The sequence below is a fragment of the Furipterus horrens genome, unplaced genomic scaffold (genome assembly GCF_987537825.1).
Source record: "Furipterus horrens unplaced genomic scaffold, mFurHor1.1.pri manual_scaffold_5, whole genome shotgun sequence".
Taxonomy (NCBI): domain Eukaryota; kingdom Metazoa; phylum Chordata; class Mammalia; order Chiroptera; family Furipteridae; genus Furipterus; species Furipterus horrens.
The window spans coordinates 117,298,469-117,322,074 of record NW_028327175.1 but is presented as its reverse complement, the minus strand read 5'-3'; the positions used below and the strand labels follow the sequence as shown (position 1 = coordinate 117,322,074).

The window sequence follows — 23,606 nt, the reverse complement described above, 5'->3', positions numbered from 1 at the left end:
TCCCTCCTGACTTTTTAAAACGTGTGACTGCCATTTCTGCCGGCCTGCCACTTCCGCCGCTGCTGCTGCCGCCACCACACTGCGTCTTCTCTGCCCCGGCTCTGCCCCTCGTGCCTGTCTGGATGAGTATTTCTTCTTTATACCTTTGTTTGCTCGACTTCCATACAGTTTGATTTTCTGGAACTTCTGGTTGTTTCTAGTTTTGTGGTAGTTGTATTCTTTCTTAGTTGTAGAGGGAGAAGCAGCATGTCTGTCTATGCCTCCATCTTGGCTGGAAGTCCCTATTTTGCCCTGTTTTAACATTTTAAAGATGTGAGGGTATAAGATGTGCAAGGCAGCTCCTGTGGCATAGCAGCTCTGGCTCCATCTTACAGTGGTTGTGTTTATTTTGGGAGCACTTGAATGTGGTAGTGTTTTCTTGTCTCCAGCAATGTTTGTTTTTTTCTAACATGCCATTCTTGTTTCATGGGTGTGAAACCTCTTCTCACAAGTGCTCCTCTCCTTGGGTGTCTGTTCCCCAGTCAGTTGTATCCTATCATCTTTTATGCTTTCTCTGTGTCCTTTCAGAGGCTTTCCCAAGCTGGTAAGCCTTGGTCATCTGCTCCAATTGAGAACGGATCTCATCCAGCCACCAGAAGCACCCAGCCTAGGGAGGTTCCTGAGGGCACTCTTAGATTGTGATTCCCTAGTCCTTTCTCTTGGGCTGGTCAGATCCCCAGAGAAGAGTTTTCTTGTTCTGCTCAGAGGGAACAGTCCTGACTGGTGACAGTCTAGGAACATTAAAAATATAAACTTCAGCCCTGGCTGGTGTGGCTCAGTGGATTGAGTACCGGCTTGTAAACCAAAGGGTCCCTGATTCAACTCCCGGTCAGAGCACATGCCTGAGTTGTGGGCCAGGTCCCCAGTTGGGGGAGTGCGGGAGGCAACCACACATTGATGTTTCTCTCCCTCTCTTTTTCTTTCACTTCCCCTCTCTCTAAAAATAAATAAAATCTTTTAAATATATATATATATATATAAACTTCATTTAATTTCCCCATTTCTGCTTCTACCCACCTGTCTGGTTTACTTCTCCAGGCATTTGGTGGAGCACAGTCAGGGACTCAGCTGCTCTTAATGAAGCTCCTGCTGTTGGTCCTCCCACTTCTCAAGGCACCAGGTGCTGCCAAGGCCTGAACCCATGGGGGCTATGGGGCCCTGTTTTTTACCTGTCTCCACTGGGCTTCCCACATCTGCCCAGCATCTACTGTCGGGTTCCCAAGTTGGCTAGCCCTTCCCTTCTTCTCTGTCACACTGGGTTTAAGCCTCTTAGAAATCTCTGTACTTCGGTCCCAGGCTCACGCCAGGGACTCTGCAGTATCCTATGGCCTCTGTGTTCCATATCCTCCCCCACCTTGAAGGAGGGAGAAGTGTACTGGGATGCCTGCCTGCCTGCCCGCCTGCCCACCTCGAAGGCACTATATTGTGTGAGCACCAGTCACACACAATTGACCCTCGCAACTGTGTCCAGCTCCAGGCACAGCATGGCTGAACCGTTGATGCCTGAGCCCCTGCTTCTCCCACTCACTCTGCCTGGATTGCACGTACTCCTGCCAAGGAGGCCAGGCCCATCACCCTGTCTTGGTCCAGGCCCTTGGGGGCATGCACCTTACTGTGTCCCAGTTGCTGCTAGGACTAGGGCCATCTTGGGGACCAGGACAGGTGGAATTGCCCTCAGTGTCCATGCACCTGACCCCTGCCTGGGACTCTCCTCGCCTTCTCATCCTCACAGGCAGACTGATCTTATATCCTGGGGCCTGTCAATTTCTTGGTGGTCTTGGCCTTGTGTCCTGCTTATTCTGAGCATTGTGCTTTCCCTGACCATTATTGGGATCCTCATCTAATACCTGATGGAAGGCCAGCAGGCACTGGGCTGGGCTCCAAACTCTGAACTTGGCTGGGCTGTAACCTCTGGGTGCTGGGCCATGGGAGGCAGGGCTTTAACAGCTGGTTCCCCCCAGGTCCTTCCTCAGATCCCTGTGAAGAGTGGTGGTCCCCATGGGGCAGGGGTCCTCGGTGAGTGGCTGACCTCTCTCCCTGACCCTACCCTGGAATGTTCTTTGGGGACCTGTTGGCAGCCTGTACACCTCCACATGCCCAAATGGGGTGGTAGGGCGGGCAAGTGAGAGGGGCCAAAGCAGGGGCTGCAGGGTGGGAGGCCTGCTGGAGTCATCTTCTACCCTCCTCTCAGGGGTGCATCTGGAGGGCCCGTTTATCAGCCGGGAGAAGCGGGGTGCACACCCTGAGGCCCACCTGCGCTCCTTTGAGGCCAACGCCTTCCATGATGTTCTGGCCACCTACGGGCCCCTGGACAACGTTCGCATCGTGACACTGGCTCCTGAGCTGGGCCGTAGCCATGAGGTGATCCAGGCACTGACAGCCCGTGGCATCTGTGTGTCCCTAGGTGAGGGGATGTGTCCCCACTGGAGGGGGCAGGCCCACCCAGAGGTCCTGGGCTGGTTGCAGCATCTGATTTCTGGGTCCCTGTGCAGGGCATTCAGTGGCCGACCTGAGGGTTGCAGAGGAAGCCGTCCAGAACGGGGCCACCTTCATCACCCATCTCTTTAATGCCATGTTGCCTGTGAGTTCTGCCTCAGTTCCTGGGTGGGCGGCCTTGGAGGCTCCTGCTGTGGCTCAGCACTCTTTGTCTCCTGGCCTTGCCCAGTTCCACCACCGTGACCCGGGTATCGTGGGGCTCCTGACCAGTGACCAGCTGCCCCCAGGTCGCCAAATCTTTTATGGGATGATCTCCGATGGCATGCACACCAACCCTGCTGCCCTGCGCATTGCCCATCGGGCCCATCCCCAGGGTGAGTAGCTGGGCAGACTAGTGGCAAGTAGGAGGACCAGGTGGGGCAGGTCCTAAGGCCTCTTCATACCTAGGGCTGGTGCTGGTCACTGATGCTGTTCCTGCCCTGGGCTTGGGCAATGGCCGTCACACACTGGGGCAGCAGGAAGTGGAGGTGGATGGGCTGACGGCCTATGTGGCAGGTGAGTGATCCTTGTCCCCGCTGGTTGCCCAAATTAGAAGAGCCCCTCAGCCCCTCTGGTGGGATGCAAGAACCTAGGTGTTCCTTGCCAACCCACACCCCACCCAGTGTGCTTGGTGGCTCCCATGTCCCCCCACCCCCAGAGCCTGTCCTCTCTGCTCTCAAGGCACCAAGACACTGAGTGGCAGCATAGCCCCAATGGATGTCTGCATTCGGCATTTCCTGCAAGCCACAGGTCAGTGAGGCTAGTGTGTGTGGGGCATGTTGGGAGTAGAGAATGCACCTGATAGAGGCTGGAGGGAACAGTGGGGATCACCGGGGTCCTGCACCCACATCCCTTGTCTGTCATGTCTAGTGGGGTTCCCTGGGGGTGGGCACTGGTAATGTGGCCAAGTTCCCACTTGTAGGAAGTTTACAGCAGGGGGAGAGGAGGCCGAGCAAGCAAATGGCTGGAACCCAGGGTGACAGGTACCCAAGCCATGGCATCCAAGAGAAGGGTCTTGATCTGGGGCCTATGGGATCACAACTTGTCAGGTGTGGAGCTGCGGGGAGGTGAAGGGGACCAAAGCAGCAATTGAGGCTCCAGAGTCAGGCTATGTGGGGGGTCTCTCAAGGGGGTTTGTATGTTCTAGGGAAGGTGGGCAGGCATATCTGATAGAGGCTGTGGCTGGCCAATCGCTGTGGGATTCTTGGCAGCACCTGGGGTAGGGTGTCATCTGGGGGCTGAGGGTCACCAAGGTCTAAGGTGCTATTTAGAACAGCAAGGAGACAGGCTGGGAGGCAAGAGACAGCTGTGGCCTGGCCTCGGGGGTGATGGAAAGAATTAGGTTTGATTATTTTACTTCTTGGAGTGGGGTAGCGGCAGAGCATCTAGTCCCAAGTGGCCTCATGGATGCCCCAGGTACTGCTTTCTTGTGGGGTGCTCTCCCTGGGACTCAGGAGGAGGAGGGGCCCATGAGCATTTGGATCCAGATGATACCTGCAGGGCTGGGATGGGTGAGTGGCTGAGAAAGATGGGACTGGGTGGCCTTGTCAACCTGCTGCAGAAGCCTAGGTTGTGTCCCCCGCACTTTATCCCTAGGATTTGGAGCTCCAGGGCTGTGGGGGCAGGGGAGGAGGGCACCCACAGAGCCAGCTGGGGATTGAGGATGGTCACCCAGCTGTGTCTCCTGAGCAGGCTGTAGTGTGGAATCCGCCCTGGAGGCTGCATCACTGCACCCTGCCCAGCTACTAGGACTGGAGAAGCACAAGGGAACCCTGGACTTTGGGGCTGATGCAGGTCAGGGTCCTATGTGGGGTGGCCTGGGCAGTCTGAAGACTCAGGAGTTCTTGGGAGGGCTGGAACAGGGATAGGGAGGGCAGGAGGGTGGGATCTTCCCTATGTCCAGGCAGCCTTACCCAGCCACCAGCCTTGATCTGGCCCCCCTTTCCCATCAGACCAGGCTTCCTGGCATCTGAGACAAGGTCAGGCAAGGGGCTGCTGGGATCTTTATACCTTGTCCCTCTGCTGCCCAGAGTCTTGGCTCCAGGTCCTCAGCCATTCTGTGCTAGGTTGGAGCATTCTACACAAGGTGTGCCCAGGCCTTGATTTCCCTGTCAGCCTTGGGCTGGGGTAGGGGAGGCAGCCTCGTCCTTGCCTCCTTCTCACAGCCCATCTTTGACCCAGACTTCGTGATGCTTGACGACTCCCTCCACGTCCAGGCCACCTACATCTCGGGCGAGTTGGTGTGGCAGGCAGAGGAGGCCAGGCAGTAACCAAGAACTACAGCTGGAAAGGACACCCAGCCCCAGCTGGACACTGTCAGTGCTGGTCTGTCAAGGAGCTGGTCTCTGGGGAGTGAGTAGGAATGCTGCCCCAGGTGGATGGCCTTGACCCTGGTGGTTGGCTTGGATAAACTGTGTACCCCACAGGACTTGCCTGGTCTCCGAGTTTTGCTTCAAAATGGACTTCTTGCAGTCACTCTGATGGTCCTCCTTGCGGGGCAGGGAGGGGTGTGTTTGTGGCTTAGGGTTGGGAGTGGCTGGATTCCAGCTCAGCAGCCTTGTGAGGCTTTGTGGGATCCTTGAAAGTGATGACAGGGCCTCTTTCTGTTAGAAGGATGTGTCTGAGGCCTGCAGACTTGCAGGCAGATGTGTCATTTGGAAATGAATAAAGGTGGGGGTTGGGGGGAGCCACGGGTGATAGGTTGGAAAGCTGAAAGTTGGCAGGAAGGGGCTTAGGGATGATGAATGTGGACAACTTCAGAAGTTTGCATATTTTGAGGGCTGAGGGAAAAGATACACTTTGGAATTTTAAACAGTAGAGCATTGATTGTAGAGACAAATTAAGAGATGAGCAGGGAAGGGCCTCAGGTGAGCACTGAAGTGGTTTGGGAGGCCAGGTATATGTGGGTGTCCTGTGGTCTCACTCTGCACCATAGTTGTGCAGTGCATGAGCACATCACCCAGCACTCCTCTCCTACCTTTAGAGGAATCCACACTAAACTCGGGATGCCAGGTAGCTCAGCTGATTGCAGGAGGCAGTGGTTGAAGGGCCCCTGAGCTGACCGTGACCACTGATCCTTGGCTTGCCCAGCCCTCATCCCACCTTCAGGAGCCCTCTGGATCATCCAGGCTGTAATTCTTTTGGTGTCTTTTCTGAACAACCTCATCTTCTGACCCCACTCCCAGGAGGGTCACTGTGCGGTGTTTGCACAGCTGTGGATGACCCTTTCTGGTGTTGGTGGGCAGTTCGTGCTCACCAGTGTCCTGTGCCCTGCATCTAGACCTCACCTCTTGAATCTCCTTGGCCATGGCAAAAGTCCCCAGGAAAGGGCAGATGAGCTTGGCTGCTAGCTTAGAAGGTGAACAGCAGTTGTCAGCATTCTGGTACCAGACCTTGTCCTAGTGATCTGTGGGTATTCACTTGCTCCATTTGCCTGCCAAAAATCCAAAGGGATATCCTGTTTGTCATCTGGGGCAGAGTCCCAAAGCTGGTGAGCATCAGGGCCAACATTTGGCCTGGACAACCCTGGCGGCCTCCCTTAGACTTGTTACCAAGGTCTGTTTGGGTAGAGAAACATGGAGGGACTGGTCGAGATGGTGGCTAGCCAGGTGACACCAGAGATGACAGGAGCCAGTGCTAGTTGGGAAAAAAGACCACTTCAAGCAAAGGGAACTACCCTCCAAAGCCAGTGACACACAGGATTAGTGTGTTGGAGGAACAGAACTCATGGCCACTGGGGCTGGGGAGAGGTCCAGGGATGGGGGCCCAGAGCTGGGCCCTGCAGTTACAGTGGTAGTTCAGATTCTATTTGAAGTATGGGGACAGTGGCTGGAGGGTCCTTTTTCTATTGTTTTTTAAATTGTGGTAAAATACACATAAGTCACCATCTTTACCATTTTTAAGTGTACAGGTTGTTGGTGTTTAGTACATTCACACTATTGTGCAATCATCACCACCACCTCCAGAACATTTTCATCACCCCAGACGGAAATTGCACACATTAAACACTAACCCAAATTCCCCCTCCCCCCGTCCAGGCACTGACTTATCCACTTTGTTTCTGAGTCTGAGGCTGCCCCCCCGCCCCCCCCCCCCCTTTTTTAAGCTTGTACTTCTTTTTAGGGAGAACGGAAGGGTGGGAGAAAAAGAGGGAGGGAAACATTGGTGTGTGAGAGGTACATGGATCGGTTGCTTCTCACATGTGCCCCAGCTGGGAATCTGACCTGCAATCCAGGCATGTGCCCTAACTGGGAATTGAACTGGCAGCCTCTTGGTTTGCAGGTCATCGCTCAGTCCACTGAGCCACACCAGCCAGGACTGAGGCTGCCATTTTAAGTATGGCTTCGGGTTGCTGGGGTTGTGGTGCTTGGGGTGGCAGGGTGACACTGAGGGGTTGGTTGCAGGTGGCAGTAGGACCAGAGACAAGTGAAATGGGAGGACAAGCTTGCCCTAGTGTGGGTGTGGACTGGGTGGGGGTGGGGGAGGTGGAGGAGGTGATGCTAAGTTTGTGCCTGACTCACGGGTGAGTCAGGGTGACTCACTGAGGAGAGGCTGGGTGGATCCCTGAGGAGGTGACCTGGTGTGTCCCCAGCATCAACCTGGCTTCTTTAATGTATGTGAATGGGAAGACTCAAGGGCCCAGTGTTGGTAAGAGCGAGGGCCACCTGACTGCCAAGTCTGGGAGCCCAGAGGCTTTCTCTTGACATGCGTAGAATGTGCCAACCACACACGGGCCCTGATGCTGGAGGGGTCTTCGTAAGCCTCGGGCTCCACATCAGGATGACAGGGACACCACAGGGGAAGATGCACTAAGGTCTGGAGGCTGATTTACAGAGAGGTTTTGGATGGTCCAGGCCAGAGAAGGCAGTTTGGGAGTAGGGGATGAACCATAGCAACCCCCCCTCCCCCCATGAGGGGCTGGCTCTGAGCAACAGGGCTCTCACAATGAATCTGTAGTAGGCAGTTAGGCATGAGCAGCATAGGAAAGCTAGCCACCTGCAGAGGGTCACCAGGGCTGAGAGCCCCAGGTGCTTAGCAACGGGGCAAAACTACAAGCCCTTGTATTACCACTCCCTTAAGCTTTAATCCCTAGAGATGACATCTAGTCTTCAGCTGGATTTCAGCTCCAGACCCAGGGAAGCAGCAAGGCCAGGCAGAGCATCAGAGCCAGCTGCAATGACTAATGACCCTATGCCCTGGTGCCAATCAATGGAGATCATGACCCTGAAGAGGTACAACTGGAAAACTGATGAATAATCTGAGACCCACTCCCAGGACCTCCATATAAAAGCCCTCAGTACTGAGGACCCATAGCAGTTCTATGGAGCACCCCCAAACTCTTCCCTACCCCTTCCTCCAAGCGTGTTTTCCTTGGCTCTTTCTCATAAGCTCCAAAGGCCCTTTTTTCCTCTGTAACTTGTCTCCTGAGCCTATTTCTTCTATGGCTCACTTCTACCTCCAACTTTCTAAATAAACTTTTTCTTAGAGTAAGTCTTGATTCTGAATTCTTTCTTAGCCAGAACTCAAGTACCAAGGTTGCTGAACTGAGGACCAGCCTGACTTCAGTGGTCTTAACTCTTGGTGTTATCATGCCACCAACAGATAGTCTGACCTGCTCTGCCATGCCCTTGGGTTGGGGGCACAGTAGGGGCACGGGTTAGCCTCTAAACCAGCAAAAGGGCAAACCAGTAGCCAGGAGGGCACCAGGGAATCCCAGTCCCACCACACCCTGCTGACCAGACATGGCCTCAACCTACTGGGCTCTGCCTCTGCATTGCTTCCTGGGCCCCACATGCCCCACTTCCTCCCCTTGCCTCTGGGGACCTTGTTTCCCTCCTGTTCTTGCCCCTAAGGACCTTCAGGCAACCCAAACCTATCCTTCCCCTTCTTGTAGGGCTCAGAACTTCCCCACCATTAACAGCTTGGTGCAGTTCCTTCCAATGTGATCCTGCACTTTTTTCCACATTTGTGTCTGGATTTGCTTTATAAACTGAAATTGCGCTTTATACAGGGCTCTGCCATTTACTATTTTTTTAGTTGAATAACATGAAGTGGAGGGCTTCCCTGGTGAGAATACATGAATCTGTCTTATTATTTTAACAAGGTGACCAGTGTTCTCTAAAATGGATGTTCCCTAAATTAATATCCCAACATACTCCATTTCCTGTCACGCCCACCCCAGCTGCCCTGGATTCCTGACCCTCAGAAACCACAACAATAATGTTCTATGCCTTTAAGTTTTGGAGTAAATAACATGTTAGATAACCAGTCTACTGGCTGGGTGACATTAGGCAAAGTCCTGTTTCCTCTTGTGCCATAAGGGTTATAGGAACGAGTGAGAAATACGTAAAACAGCACAGGCCAGGTGCAAGCACAGAGGCTAGCTTACACTGAATGTGCCACACGAATGGTCATGTACATAAGGCAGACTTTCAGCCCCCTCACTGGGTGGAACTTGACCTCACAATGTCAGGCCAAGCCATTGCACTCTTGACCCAAGGTCACTCTTCTGCCATGGACAGAGGCTCTGGGCAAGGAAGGGACAGAGAAAAGCTAGGGTCTGTCCCTCCTCTTCCTCCAGCCAGGATGCCAATGAACTCTGTTGGGCCAGGTGAGTCCATCTCTCCTCTTTGCCCACTGTCCTGGGAGGGGCAGCCACAGCCAACCCATGGTGGGGGGGTAGCCTGCCTCACACCTGCACTGAAGTTTGGACTGGCCTGGCTTGGGCTTTGTACACTGGTTGCCATTGAGGCCCCACAAGAACTGAGAACTGTCCTACCTTCTCTCAGCTGCCACTCCCTGTCCTGCTCCTGCTCTCTGCTCAACTACCATTATCAGGGCCACCAACACCCCCTCTCCCCTCTCCCCTTCCCTTAGGGGTGAGCTCCACCTGCTGCTCTACTAGGCTCTAGTGTTCACTTTGTTCTTTCTCCCCTTCCTGTACTCCGAGTTACTCAAGAACTACATGGCCATGCTTTGCTGTAATAGGCTCTAATAAAAAAATTTAAAAAAAGACTCCAGTTCCTATTCTGCAACTTGCTGCTTTGCCTTCAGAGCTTTGCCCTGTTTCCAGTAACTACATAGAATTCTCCAGCATGGATGTACCAAAATTTATCTTTCTCCTGTTGATGAATATTTTGGTGGTTTCTTCTTTTTCTGTATTGCATTAAAGCCATGCTGTGACAAAGATCCTTGAACAGTTTTAAAATCGTGAGAGCTTAAAATTTCCACAAAAAGACCCATTAAGTTTTCTTGCAATCAGTTACAGAGGCCAAATCGTTCTAAAAAGAGTTGTGATGAGAAACAGCAGCCCCTGCCTCATATCTACATACTCATATTCCACTTACTACGGGTTTCAGTGTTCTTCCTGTGATTTATGCCCATCTTTCTAAATAATATCTGTTGAGATACTTAATGTCTTGATTCATCACTGTAGTCATCATTATTACCTATCTGTTAAAAGGAATGAGGAGTCAACTCACTCATACCACCCTCCTTCTCTAGGTCCTACCAACGTGGAGCATGATAATTAATGATTGGGTCAGTGCATCTGTATGCTGAGTAAATGTCACTCACAGCTGAGATAAGTTGGGATGCCTGGTAGACTGTGTTGGCACTTGCTGGTATGGCTGTTTTCACTGAAGTTTTCTTCATCTCTCTGTCAGCTGCTTAATTCAATGTTTTTATTTTTTAAAGTATATATTATTATGTTACAGTAGTCCCAATTTTTTTTCCCTTTGCTCCCCTCTACCCAGTACACTTCTCCCTCCAGCAATCCCAACCCTGCTTAGTTCATGTCCGTGGGTCGTGCATATAGGTTATTTGGCTTCACCCTTTCCTATATTAACTTCCCCCCTGTCTATTTTGTACCAACCAATTATGCTTCTTAATTCCTGCACCATTTCCCCATTTCTCCCCCTGCCTCCTCCCAGCTGATAACCCTCCAAATGAACCCCATATCTGTGATTCTGTTTTTATTCTGATTTGCTTAGTTGGATTTTGTTTTTATTTTTTAGATTCAGTTGTTGATAATTGTGAGTTTGTTATTTTAGTGTTCATAGTTTTGATCTTCTTTTTCTTAAGTAAGTCCCTTTAACATTTCATATAATAATGGCTTGGTGATGATGAAGTTCTTTAGCTTTACTTTGTCTGGCAAGCACTTTATCTGCCCTTCCATTCTAAATGATAGCTTTGCTGGATACAGTAGTCTTGGTTGTAGGTCCTTGCCTCTCATCACTGAATATTTCCTGCCAGTCCCTTCTTGCCTGCAAAGTTTCTTTTGAGAAATCAGCTAAAGTCTTTTAGGCACACCTTTGTAGGTAACTCTGCTTTTCTTCTGCTTCTTTTAAGATTCTCTCTTTAGCTTGAGCCTTTGGCATTTTAATTATGATGTGTCTTGGTGTGGTCCTTTTTGAGTCTAGCTCATTTGTGACTGCTTTCTGGGCCTGTATATCTGTTTTCTTCATCAAATTAGGGAAGTTTTCCTTCATTATTTTTTTCACATAAGCTTACAATTTCTTGCTCTTCCTCTTCTCCTTCTGGCATCCCTATGATTCGGATGTTGGTACATTTAAAGTTGTCCCACGACTTCCGGCCAAGATGGAAGCGTAGACAGACACGCTGCGTCTCCCTCCACAACTAAGAAGGAATACTACTACCTCAAAACCAGAAACAACCAGAAGTTTCAGAAAATCAAACTGCATGAAAGTCCAACAAACAAAGATATAAAGGAGAAATACTCATCCAGACAGGTAGGAGGGGCGTAGCCAGGGTGGAGAGGATGTGGTGTGATGGTGACAGCAGCAGCGGCAGTGGCAGGCCAGCGGAAAGCACAGTTACACATTTTAAAAAGTCAGGAGGGACACCTGGGGAGCATTTCCAGCTCCTTACCAGACCATGCAGCTCAAGGGCTCAGCACTGGGGAAAATCAAGCCTCATTGCTTCTGACTGTGAAAACCAGTGAGGGTTGGGGCAGAGGCAGAAACTGCCGGTCTCTCAGTAGAGTCTGCTTGTTTAAAAGGCCCCCGTGGTCCTAGAATGTCTGCAGACCCATCCACTCTGGGAATGACAGCCAGGGCAACAGCTAGAGAGGCAACAGTTCCATACAGAAGTGGGAGAAGTGCCTGGAAAAGGGATGAGTGCTGGACAAGCGGCATTGTTCCCTCTCAGACCCCTCCCCTACATACAGCACCACAACGTGGTGAAACAGGTCACCCTGTACTGACAAATTCCCTAAGGCTCTGACAGCTCTACCTAAGACAGAGGTAAACAAACAGAGGAGCCTGTCAAGATGAGGAGACAGAGAAGTATGGTCAAAAGAGGGAACAGATCAAGGTTCCAGTGGGAGAACTAAGTTCGAGGAGATAGCCAGCCTAACAGATGAAGAGTTCAAAACACTGGTGATAAAGATGCTCACAGGCTTGACAGATGTGCTTGAGTTCGGCAAACGCATAAGAGAAGAAGTGAAGGCTATGCTAAGTGAAACAAAGGAAAATCCACACAAAACCAATGGTGAAGGGAAGAATACCGGGGTTCAAATCAATGATTTGGAACATAAGGAAGAAAAAAACAGTCAACCAGTACAGAATGAGAAAACAAGAATTGAAAAAAATGAGGAGAGGCTTAGGAACCTCTGGGACAACTTTAAATGTGCCAACATCTGAATCATAGGGATGCCAGAAGGAGAAGAAGAGCAAGAAATTGAAAATTTATGTGAAAAAATAATGGAGGAAAACTTCCCAAATTTGGCGAAGGAAATAGACATACAAGTCCAGGAAGCACTGAGAGTCCCGGACGAGGTGGACTCAGAGGGGACCACACCAACACACATCATGATTAAAATGCCAAAGGTGAAAGATAAAGAGAGAATCCTAAAAGCAGCAAGAGAGAAGTGGAGAGTTGCCTACAAAGGGGTGCCTATAAGACTCTCAGCTGATTTCTCAAAAGAAACTTTGCAGGCAAGAAGGGACTGGCAGGAAATATTTAGTGATGAGAGGCAAGGACCTACAACCAAGACTACTGTATCCAGCAAAGCTATCATTTAGAATGGAAGGGCGGATGAAGTGCCACCCAGACAAGGTAAAGCTAAAGGAATTCACCATCACCAAGCCATTATTATATGAAATGTCAAAGGGACTTAATAAAAAGAAGATCAAAACTATGAACACAAAAATGAAAACAAACTCACACTTATCAACAACTGAATCTAAAAAATATAAACAAAATTCAAGTAAGCAAACCAGAATAGGAACAGAATCAGAGGTATGGGGATCATTTGGAGTGTTATTAGCTGGGAGGGGGCAGGGGGAGAAAGGGGGAAATGGTGCAGGGATTAAGAAGCATAATGGGTTAGTACAAAATAGTTAAGAATAACATAGGAAAGGGTGAAGCCAAAGAACTTATATACATGATCAATGGACATGAACTAAGTGGGGTGGGATTGCTGGAGGGAAGGGGGGTACTGAGCAGAGGGGAGCAAAGGGGGAAAAATATTGGAAGTACTGTAATAACATAATAAAATATACTTTAAAAAAAAAGTCCGAGATGTGCATAAGCCTCTCCTCATTTTTTTCAATTCTTGTTTTCTCATTCTGCTCTGGTTGACTGGTTTTTTCTTCCTTATGTTCCAAATCATTGATTTGAACCCTGGTTTTCTTCCCTTCACCATTGGTTTTGTGTGGATTTTCCTTTGTTTCATTTAGCATAGCCTTCACTTCCCATATGCATTTGCTGTACTTAAGCATATCTGTCAAGCCTGTGAGCATCTTTATCACCAGTGTTTTGAACCCTACATCTGTTAGGTTGGCTATCTCCTCGAGCTTAGTTCTCCCATTGGAACCTTGATCCATTCCCTCTTTTGGGCCATACTTCTCTGTCTCCTCAACCTGACAGCTTTCTGTGTTTGCCTCTGTGTCTTAGGTAGAGCTGTCGCATGTTGTAAGGGGCGGAGCCTTAGCTATTGGTCAGTATGGGCGACCTGTCTCACATTGTGGCGCTGTATGTGGGGGAGGGGTCTGAGAGGGCACAATGCCACTTGCTCTGCACTAGTCCTCTTTCCAGGCACTTCTCTCTCTTCCTGTATGGGACTGGCACCCCTCTAGCTGCTGCCCTGGCCATCATTCCCAGAGTGGGTGGGTCTGCAGACGTTCTAGGACCATGAGGGCCCTGTAAACAAGTGGACTCTGCTGAGAGACCGGCAGTTTCTGCCTCTGCCCCAACCCCTACTGGTTTTCACAGTCAGAAGCAATGAGGCTTGATTTTCCCTGCCACTGGAACTGTGAGTTGTGTGGTGTGATCTGGTGCTAGCAGTGCTTCCGAGGTGTCCCTCTGTACTTTTTAAAATGTGTGATTGTGCTTCCCACCAGCCTTCTGCTGCCAGCTGCTGCTGCCACCACCACACCGCATCCTTTCCGCCTGGCTCCGCCCCTCATAACTGTCTGGATGAGTATTTCATCTTTATATCTTTGTTGGACTTCCTTGCAGCTCGATTTTCTGGAACTTCTTGTCTCTAGTTTTGAGGTAGTTGTATTTCTTCTTAGTTGTGGAGGGAGACGCTGCATGTTTCTAGGATCCATCATGGCTGGAAGTCTAATTTGGTTTTTTTAATGTGGTGCCCTGGCCAGGTAGCTCAGTTTGTTGGAGCATCATGCCGATGTGGCTAGGTTTTGGGTTTGATCCCCTGTCAGGGCACATTCAGGAATCAATGAATGCATAAATGAGTGGAATGACAAACCGATGTTCCCTTCTCTCTTCTTTTCACTCTCTAAAATCAGTGAATACATAAATTTAAAAAGGAAATATAAAAAATTTTATGTGGCGAAGCCCACCAGAGAATCTATTATTTTCAGTATTTTTCTGGAGCCCTTGAGTCTGTGTGTTCCCCATTTTGATCTGGGGATTTCTCCTCATTTCCATGTGAAATTGCATGTTTTCCCTGTGCACTCCTGAGTCCTCCCTTTGCTGATTTTCTTTCTCTCCCACAGCACTTATTACCTTCTAACATCCCATAAGATTTATTTGTTTATTATCCTTGCTGTCTCCATCCCCACCCCAACCACGAGCCAGTGGTATCAGAGTTCCATAAGGGCAGAGATATCAATCACAGTCTTGGCATGGTGGGAATGCTCAATACATATTTACAGAATAGACAAATCCTGGGACTTCCCTTCATCACCCTCCTGTGTGTTCTTCTTCCTAATTCCTGGATCTAATGCCTTTTTTCTTGGTTTACTTACTCATTTAGAGGAGCATATCCTTCAGTAAGTCTGGTAAAAGGTGCTTATGAGGTGTATATTTCACAGTAGGGGTTAATGATGTAGGTTAATGTGCCCAATGTTCCCAAATATTGAGTGTGGCTTGGTGTGGTGGCAAGAGCTGGCATCTACCTTGAGCTTGTCTTTGTGTCTTTGTGTCCACTGAGGGTGAGAGTATCTGGAGAGGGGTTGGCAATGGGCAATTAGCAGCATGTACTAAAAGTCCTGAGAGGAATTAACCTGCACTTTGACCTAGCAGTCTCATCTGCAAAGACTTTATCCTAATGTAAAAAGTACAGGTGTGCCTGCATTGAAGTGCAGGACTTTGTTCATGGGGGAAAAGGCTGGGAACCTATTCAGTAAGTTAGGATGGAGCTTTATCAATACATGGATGTGGAAGCCATAGGCTTCTTCCAGTAGAGTACTCCTGGATGATACATTGTTAAGCGAAAAAGGTTGTATCAAAGCATCAGGAGCCCTTCTGGGGGACAGAGGTTACATTTGTGTCTTTTTCTTTGTTTTTAAAGATAAGTAAGTGTGCTGAGGCTGGAAGTCTGGACAGTCAAACACAGGCTCTATAGCCTAATGGTCCAAGGACAGCCTCTGGCATTTGAGTATCAAGACTCTGTTTCTGGCACTACAAGACCTAGGGCAAGTTACAGAACTGTGCTATGCCTCACCTTCCTCATCTGAAAAGTTGGGCAACAATAACAGGATGCTTGTTTAGAGTAAATGAGATTGGACATGAACATTCCTTGCTAATAGTTAAGTGCTGAGTAAATGTTAGTGGGGCTATGACTACTATCCAACAATTAATTCTTGCCAGTGTGAATTAAGGGTTCAGTTATTTTATTGTTACTTTTGTAATGTCTAACGTGTTATTTTAAAAAATGAACACGTAGACCTTTGGAAATAGAAAAAAAAAGTTATTTTAAAATATGCAAACCTTCAGGTAACAAAGACGATTCTAGTTTTGTTTAAAACATCATCATAGCCCCACAATGTGAGTATATTTCATGCCACTGAAGTGTACACTAAAATGGTTAATGTGATATATTTTATGTGCATTTTACCACAACTTAAAAAATCAACAATAACATCATCATCAACAATATCAACTTCCAAAAAAGTTGAGCATCATCATCATCTTATAAGCAAAGAAGTTCTGAAAGTGTTCCTGGGACTATTAGCAGAGATGAGATGGGACTTGTTTTCTGCCTTATAAATATGACTTGATAGACTGCATTTCCTACAGCGAATGCTCCTTAGTTTAGTAACTAGTAAAGGTTCATCTCCCGGAGTTTACGCAGGGCTCGGCTACTAAGTCCCATCGGCGGGCTCGATGAAGCCCAGCCTCGCCTCTTATTCGGGTATGACCTTGGCGGGCCCAGCCCGGCCTTGGTCACTACCCCGACCCCGGCCCCCACGAGCCTCATTTTCCCCGCCTGGGACCCTGGGATGACAGCTCTCCTCCTCGACCGCTCGGCACCGCCCTGCGGCCTTGGGATTGGCTCCCACTGGGTCGCGCCCCCTCCCATCCCCGGGCGGACCCAGCGGCTCCAGCCCGCTGGGCCCCAACCCGGAAATGCGGTTCGGAGGCGTTGACAGGGCCAACAAGGGACACGGCGGCGCGGCGGCGAACAAGGCCAATGGGAGCGGACGGCCGCCGCTCGGCCGAAGTGCCACTGTGGGTCCCAGGGGCGCTGGGCGGTGCTGGGGGCTGTGAGCAGTGGGGCAGGCTTAGGATGAGGGCGGCCATTGCTGGAGCTCCGCCGCGGGAAGGGGGACGCTGAGGAGGCGCCGAATCCGGCGGCGTTGCGGTGAGGTGTCCGATTCGACTCGGGGTCCATGGCCAGGACCACCAGCCAGCTGGTGAGTGCGGTCGCGGCAGCCCGGGCGCATCGGCCTGTCACCACTCTGAGCGCGGCCGTCGCTTGGGCCCGGCAAGGCGAGGAGGCCCGGGGTTCCGAGGGCCGGGCGGTGTCTCATCTGGAGCCGGGCAGGAGGGCGGAGGACCGTGAGCGCCGTGGGAGCGCCGCTCAGCCGCCGAGGGGAGCCGGGTCCTCGTGCGGCTTGCGCTGGCCCGGCGGGGGCGCTGACAGGCTCGCGGAGGGCGGGGGCAGCCGGGGAGTTGTCACCGGTCCGTCGCGGTGGCAGTGCTTGGAAAGTTTGCTTTCGGCGCGGCCTGGAGCTCAGCCTCCGGGGTTACCTTTCGTTCTGTCTTTGGAGGATGCGCCCTGAACCTTCACCTGGAAACGGGGTCCCGGTGCCTCTGCCCGCAGCAGAAGCAGGAGGTGCGAGCTCCTGCTCAAAGCACCTGGTGTTCCATGCCTTCTAAATTCCTAGTTAGCTTGGAGTCTGAGACTTTCCGGCCCGGCGGGTGCTCTCCTGCCTTGAGTCCGCGCTCCTGCACAGGCACAGGTGCTGTGGGAAGCCCCTGGAAGGCTCGGCTGGAACCTGCCGGTGGGATGTGTGTGTGGGGTGTATGGGAGAGCGTGACAAGGGAGGAGGAATTTTAGGAGGAAAGAAAAAGAAAAGGCTTGTTGAGTTTAATGTTTTGCTAAAGTATCGTTAGTGATTCCATGTTTTCTCTGTTGCTAAAAGTATCCCTAGTGTTTTTATGTTTTCTTACTCCGCTAAGTTCTGGGCTCTTGGGAAGATGGTTTATACCTTGTGTGCAACTGTGAAGTGAGTGACGAAAGGATGGCTAGACCACCTGCAAAGTTTGGTTAAAACAGCAAATCCCTTAAATGGAGGAAGATCCATGAAATATACTTGAGCGCTTATCATTTTGGGGCGTCATGAGCCTCTTTGAGAATCTGATGGAAGGTATTCGGCCTCTCCTGAGAAAAACGCACGGCTACACCGAGTTTTGTAATTACTTCAGGAAGCTTCTGAACCTTCTGCAGCTCACCTGTGGACTTCATGTTAAGACCACTCGGCTTTGTAGCGCTGGGTGATAATCCGAAGTCTAAGAGCAAGAGGACCTGTTTGAGGAAAATGGTGAAAGGCCAAAGGGATGTCTTTGATTATTGCTCCATATGGCGCCTGAGGCGACATGCAAGAACACGATTTAGGATGCTTGGCTAACCAGTGGAAACTGAGGGTGATGATAATCCTGGGTGTTTGTAAAATAAACTTTTGCACAGTGATGCTGTTGCAGTGAAAGGTGTGCACATTGGTGGTGTCCATCAGAAGAGGAAAAGAGCTCATTTTGTCAGTTTCGGTGGTTCCATGTGATGGACATTTGACATCTGGAGTTTTCTTTCCATAGGGCAGCTTTTTAGTGCAAAAAACCCGGTGGAATCCAATGAGAAGAAATGAATCACAGGATAAAGGCTAGACCTCCTGTCAGGGAGTGAGAGGAACGAGGTTTTGGTGTCTGGAGCTGGGTTTCTTCACATGTACAGTACATATATATGTGAGGATATGCCAAGTTTCCCACCGGTAATTGCAGAGACACCCCCAGTCTTGGAGTTTTCACATGAGGACAGATAGAGTTGCATGGCTGAAGTGAGTTTGCTGTTCAAGTCTGGAATGTTCAGGTGGCGCTGTATGAGAATCCCGTCCCAATGATTAATTTTCCCATTTCTTGAAGTGTGAACAGCCAATGGTGGGAGCACTAGGAAGTGTGAAGTCTGAAAATGGCCCAGCCCAGCTTGATAGTAAGGTGGGTCCGATGCTGTAGTACCACAGATTGAGCACTTCCTTGAAGGCAGGCACCTGGCTAAGTAGCGCACACATGTTGCTTGGCTCCTGTCAACAGTGTTGGAGGTAGGTTTTGTTCCCCTTTTACAGATGTGGAAACTGAACAATGGCAAGGCCTGGGTGCCACCCTGCCCCTCACGCGAGGAGTGGCCTGAACGGGGTCTGCTGGGCAACTCGGTGCGGCACTCAGTCTAAGGAAGTCCTCAGTGCCACTGCCCCGGAGGTCTTCCCCGGGGATTGCGCCTGAATGTCTGACTGTGCTGAGGCTGGAGGGACGTGGTCACATGGAAGGACAGCACACTCATATCTTTGGGCAGGTAGCTGAACTCTGTGACCCCCGGAGCCTGTTGCTGCCTCACACTGTCGTCAGAAAGCAGCTGTTTGGAAAAAGGTTCTGGTTTATTCTCATTTGAGGGCTGATATTCTGAATGGGTGAGGCTTGGAGTCTTCCCTTTGCAAAAAAGAACTATGCAACGGACTTGTTAAATGTAAAATTTATGATTAGACAGGGCAGCTCCCTGCAACTCTAGGGTAGCTGTGAGGTTGCAAAGGTGGCTATATCTGTGCGGGCATGTCGTAGGGAAAGCAGAGACCTGGAAAGAAGGGGGTTGTGACTTTCATTCTCCCTGTTGAGTAGCTTTTTCTCACGTGGCCTCATGTAGCGTGAAGTATTTGTGTTCCCATGATGACCCTACAGCAGTTACTGATCTGAGTCCAGAGCTGGCGAGATGAGGTCCCCGTGCAAAAGAAGAGGTGGAAGTGTAGGTTTGTTCTCCTCTTTAGAGATGAGTTTCATAAGCGGGGTCACAGCGGCAGCCTATACAGATGTGGGGCTTGAAAAGAGGCTTGGGGCAGCTACTTAAAGCAGCTCTGGGTCTCTAGGCTGCCTTTGGCACAGTTTGAGGAGGAGAAAAAGGTGTCTCCTGGGTGTGTCCCCCTTGAATATGTGTCCTTGTCTCCTGAGCCATCTGATGCAAGGTTTGGGTGCCTATAGGGCAGGTACAGGATGATCTGGGAAGCACTGCACAAATGGGGGCGGGGCAGGGAGGTTTGTTCCTTTAAGGTGATGGTGTATGTGAGACTTCACTGGCCCTCCACTGTGCCCTGTTATTAGGGGTGCCTTCTGTGGAAATAGACTTTGACTAGAGCAAGGAGCCAATGCTGAGGACACTTGAAGCAGAAATGACTCCCTCAGCCTTGCGAGGGCTAGGGCCCATGTTGTGTGCCTGCCCCTATGATGACAGCTGGCTGGCTGAAGGGGTGTGGAGCGCAGTTGTTTTGAAGGCAGGTTCAAAGGGCAGGTCACCAGGGAGGAAGTGCTGGTGTGGAAACTAATTTTTGGACAAGTATCATTCTGGCCTTTTCTGTAGTGCATTCATCTTTAACCAGATAGCATTCTTTACTTTTTCAGTGGGACATCAGGCCCTCAATTTTTTTTTAAATATTGAGAACTGGTTGTGCATTGTCTCTAGCTGAATCAACACAATAGGCAGAGAGAATGTGGTTTCCCAAGAGTAGTGGGGAGCGTGTTCTGATGCTAGTGTTTTAGAGGAGAAAGGCCTATTGGGTTCGTGATGGTTCTTCTTTTTCCTTCTTCTTCCCCTTCTCCTTTTAATTGATTTTATGGAGAGAGGAGGGTGGGGAGAGAGAGATTAAAGGACAGACAGACATTAATGTGAGAGAAGCATCAATTGGTTGCGTCCTGAACGCTCCCCGACTGGGGATCAAGCCTGCAACCTAGCTATGTGCCCTGACTGGGAGTCGAACACGCAACCTTTTGATGTATGGGACCGTGCTCCAACCAGCTGTGCCACCTGGGCAGGGGCCTTGATGGTTCTTGGAGTGTCTTTTCAGTGCTTAATGCTGGTTGCGTTTATATAGTTGCATGAAGTCTGTTTCTATCCTCTTAGTGCAGGAAATTTTTCAAATGTAAACTGAAATTTTTACCCCAAGAAATTCCAGTTTGTTTTGACTTTGTTAGGGAGATAGCTCATTCCAAAAGATTTACGCTCCAAATCCTTTATTAGAGCAACCGAGTCATGTTTCTGTTTAAATCATTGGATTACACACAGGGCCACAGAGGCGGGAACTGACAACACTGAAACCTATGTGAAAAAGATGGACAAGTCTGACATTAGAAGCCCATGACCGGCGCATGGCCCATGGAAGGACAAACAAGTGTGCTTTCCATCTGGAGTGTTGCTGAGGAGCCTGATGAAGGTGGGCACATTAGTTTCTCATGGCCCAATGACCTCCTCCGTCCACAGACAAGATCGTGTGCCCTTTGCACCAGCTTCCAGGGAGCTGAAACATTTACAGCATGGTTTGAAGGGTGGTCAGGATGCCAAGAGGTTCTTTCCAGAGGTCCTTGTCCTCTGCGTGTTCGTGGAGCTGGTGGCAGGCCTGCCCACATTGGAGATGGCTGATGAGAGACTGCATGTGTGTCTGTGCAACGTTACAGAATTCATCAGGCTAAAACTTTAGCTTCTACAATGAATTCATTGTTAAAGTCTCATTCTCCAACCTGTTTTTCTCTCCTGGAATTAATTTTACTGCAGCAGGAGTTGCATTCAAAGTGACAGCTGTGTATTGGATGCTGTCAGGGAAAGCTGTTAAGATTCGCAGGGAAGCTCGAACGAAGCCTCCCTGAAATTTCATGAAGTGCTTTGACCTGCAGTGGAAACCTGCAGGAAAAGGGTTCAGAGTTAATTTTTTGTGTTCTCCCTCCCTATTTCTGGGAGATTGGGAGGGCAGCACCTGCAGTGGACCTGAGACTCTGCGCCACCCAGGGGGAGAAGGTTTTATCTTACAGACCTTGCTCTTGAACCCCATCTGAACTGTGGTGCATGTGCTGGGTTGTAGCATGGCTGTGGGTGCTCTCCTGCAGTAAAGAAATAGTTACACCTGGAGGGGAATGGCCAGCTGCGTGAGCATCATGCGCTGTGGCCTGGTGGCTCTGACAATATCAACACATGCTCTTTCTAGTTCCCCCTTTCCTGGTGAGGGAGGAAGTAGGGTTCGGGTTTTAGGTTTGCTGGTGGGTCCCCAGGTTCCAGCGCCCCTGTGACTACCCCTGCCTTTCCTGGCTTGTCACTTTGCTTTAACTTGCTGAGGGTCCCTTCTCAGATGTCCCTGCCACGTGGCCTCTGTTCCCAGCCTGCACAGCCCAGGACAGTGTCCAGGATGTAGGATGTTCTCGGCTGCCAGGTTCTCTTTAGGCCCTTTTTCTTTGCCTGAAGAAATTTCCCTAGGTGGAATCCCCCGCCCCTCCCACAAGCTGGCAGTGAAGTCTCTTCTGACCAGTCAGTTTCTTCACGACCACCACTGGCACACATCCGCTCCTCACCACCACCAGGTTTTGTTATATATTCAGTGCTCTGTTTCTCTAAAACAGGTTCTGCACCTTGTTATGTCCTTAACTTTTCTAAACCTTGAATCTCGACATGGCTTCTGTTACTCTTTTTCACACTTTTTCTTCCTGGTTCTCATACCTGGGCTTCCTGTGGTGTATTTATCACTCGCCTGTCCATCTCACCATTTTTTGTGTTTATTAACAAAACCCTGTGTGCATCCTGCATGTGTGTTGTGAATCCCATGCATTCCGAGCTGTATATGTTTGAGGGGTGCAGGGTCTCATCCTAAACTGTTGGTTGCTAGTTTAATGCCTAATATAAAAGCATTCCAAAGTAGGAAGAAGTCAGAGGGTTCAAAACATGGGCCCCTTTTCCATGTCTTGATTGTCTAAGGAAATATAATTTAAAAGGGGGATAGGTTCTTTTCCTGTATGTGTATTATCTGAGCCTTAAAAGCTTATATTTCAAAGCCATTGCTTCCTTTTTATACTGAAGCCCTTCGAGGGAAGTCTTGGCGATCAAACGTTGGCTTAAAGCTTGTTTAGCCGATTGTTAGTGTCAAGCATACAGTATGTGGGCTGAAGCGCTCCATGTTGGCACTGCTGCCATGGTGGGTGAGGCTGGCTTTGCACCACTGTCCTCACGTAGCTGGACCCTGGGTACCTGACCAGTAGAGAGCCAGTGTGGTGATGCGGACCTTGCATAGGAGCTGGCCCTCGCAAGGCAGTTGTTTTCCATCAGGAGGACTGTTTCTTGAAGATACCTGAGGATCAGGATCACCCTAGCAGTCCCCGTGACCAGAAGCCCAGCTGCTTTTTCCTTGTGACAGAGGGACGTGGGGGAAAACGGCTCCCATGGTGTTCGGTTCCTATCGGCATGCCTCTCTTTGCCACTTTGGGCAGGGTCAGAGGGGGCTTTTCCCAGACCTCAACTTTGCTCTAATTTCTAAGTGTCCTGTCCAAGAGGGGCATGTGGTCCATAGGTGGGTGCAGCCACAGACAGCATCATGGCTGTGCCTCCAGGTGCCACCCTCCTGAAATGGTTGTGCAGCTGATGGTCCTGGGGGACCTTAGGACTCTTTCTCTGAGTAGCCCACCTCTCCTCCGGGTTTCCCGCCATGCACCTATGCACGGATATGCAGTGAGTGAGCGTGGTGAGCCAGAGCTCCACCAGCCGAGGAGGAGAGCGGGAGTGGATGGGAAGGTTAGACCCGGTGTGTGCGGGCACTGGGCGCCAAGCAGTGCTGCATGGACTTCTCCTTTGGGAGACAACGGGAAGATGGGAAGAGCCCAGTTTTGGCAAAACTGCCCAAATACTGGCTCTGTTCATCCCTGTTCTTAGGTTCTGTAAAGCCACAGCAGCCAGACCATGGGGAAGCAGGCAAGTTACCAAGCTAAGAAGCTTGATAACTGCTCATTTACAAGGTCTTGTCATTATTCACTAGCTTCCTTCCTTGAGGGTGAGCACTTAACCGTTCTGTATTTTTCTCTCCCAGTGGCCTGTGACTTACGCTGGACAGGAGGCTGAGAGAATAAACTGTTTCCTTAGTGCACAATCGCAGAAGCTTAGCATTTGCTACCCTTGTTTTTGTTGTTAACTCATTATTTTCTTCCTGTAGTTTGGAATTTTCTTCCATGGATTTTTTTCATTGGTGAAAATTATAGTCTTCTACTGATTGGAAGTGCCTAGCTTGTTCTTATCAGGTATACAGTTTTAAAATAAAAATATGCATCTAAATACAGATTCTATTTGTGAATGCATTCGTTCTCATTCCTTAAAA

At 49.9% G+C, this 23,606-nt stretch overlaps 1 protein-coding gene across 10 annotated transcripts in view; it reads left to right on the top strand.

Moving 5' to 3' along the window:
• The window catches only part of AMDHD2 (amidohydrolase domain containing 2), a 49,314-nt gene that overhangs the window by 6,084 nt on the left and 19,624 nt on the right, over positions 1–23,606 (top strand). For 2 of the 10 annotated variants that reach the window (XM_090277186.1, XM_090277185.1), the window contains exons 4-11: positions 2,001–2,055; positions 2,231–2,443; positions 2,532–2,620; positions 2,705–2,849; positions 2,923–3,030; positions 3,196–3,264; positions 4,207–4,308; positions 4,731–4,938. In XM_090277186.1, the coding sequence (XP_090133312.1) occupies positions 2,001–2,055; positions 2,231–2,443; positions 2,532–2,620; positions 2,705–2,849; positions 2,923–3,030; positions 3,196–3,264; positions 4,207–4,308; positions 4,731–4,870 (921 nt within the window). In that variant the 3' untranslated portion in view covers positions 4,871–4,938. The other 8 variants (XM_090277189.1, XM_090277188.1, XM_090277187.1 and 5 more) reach the window with 6 other exon arrangements.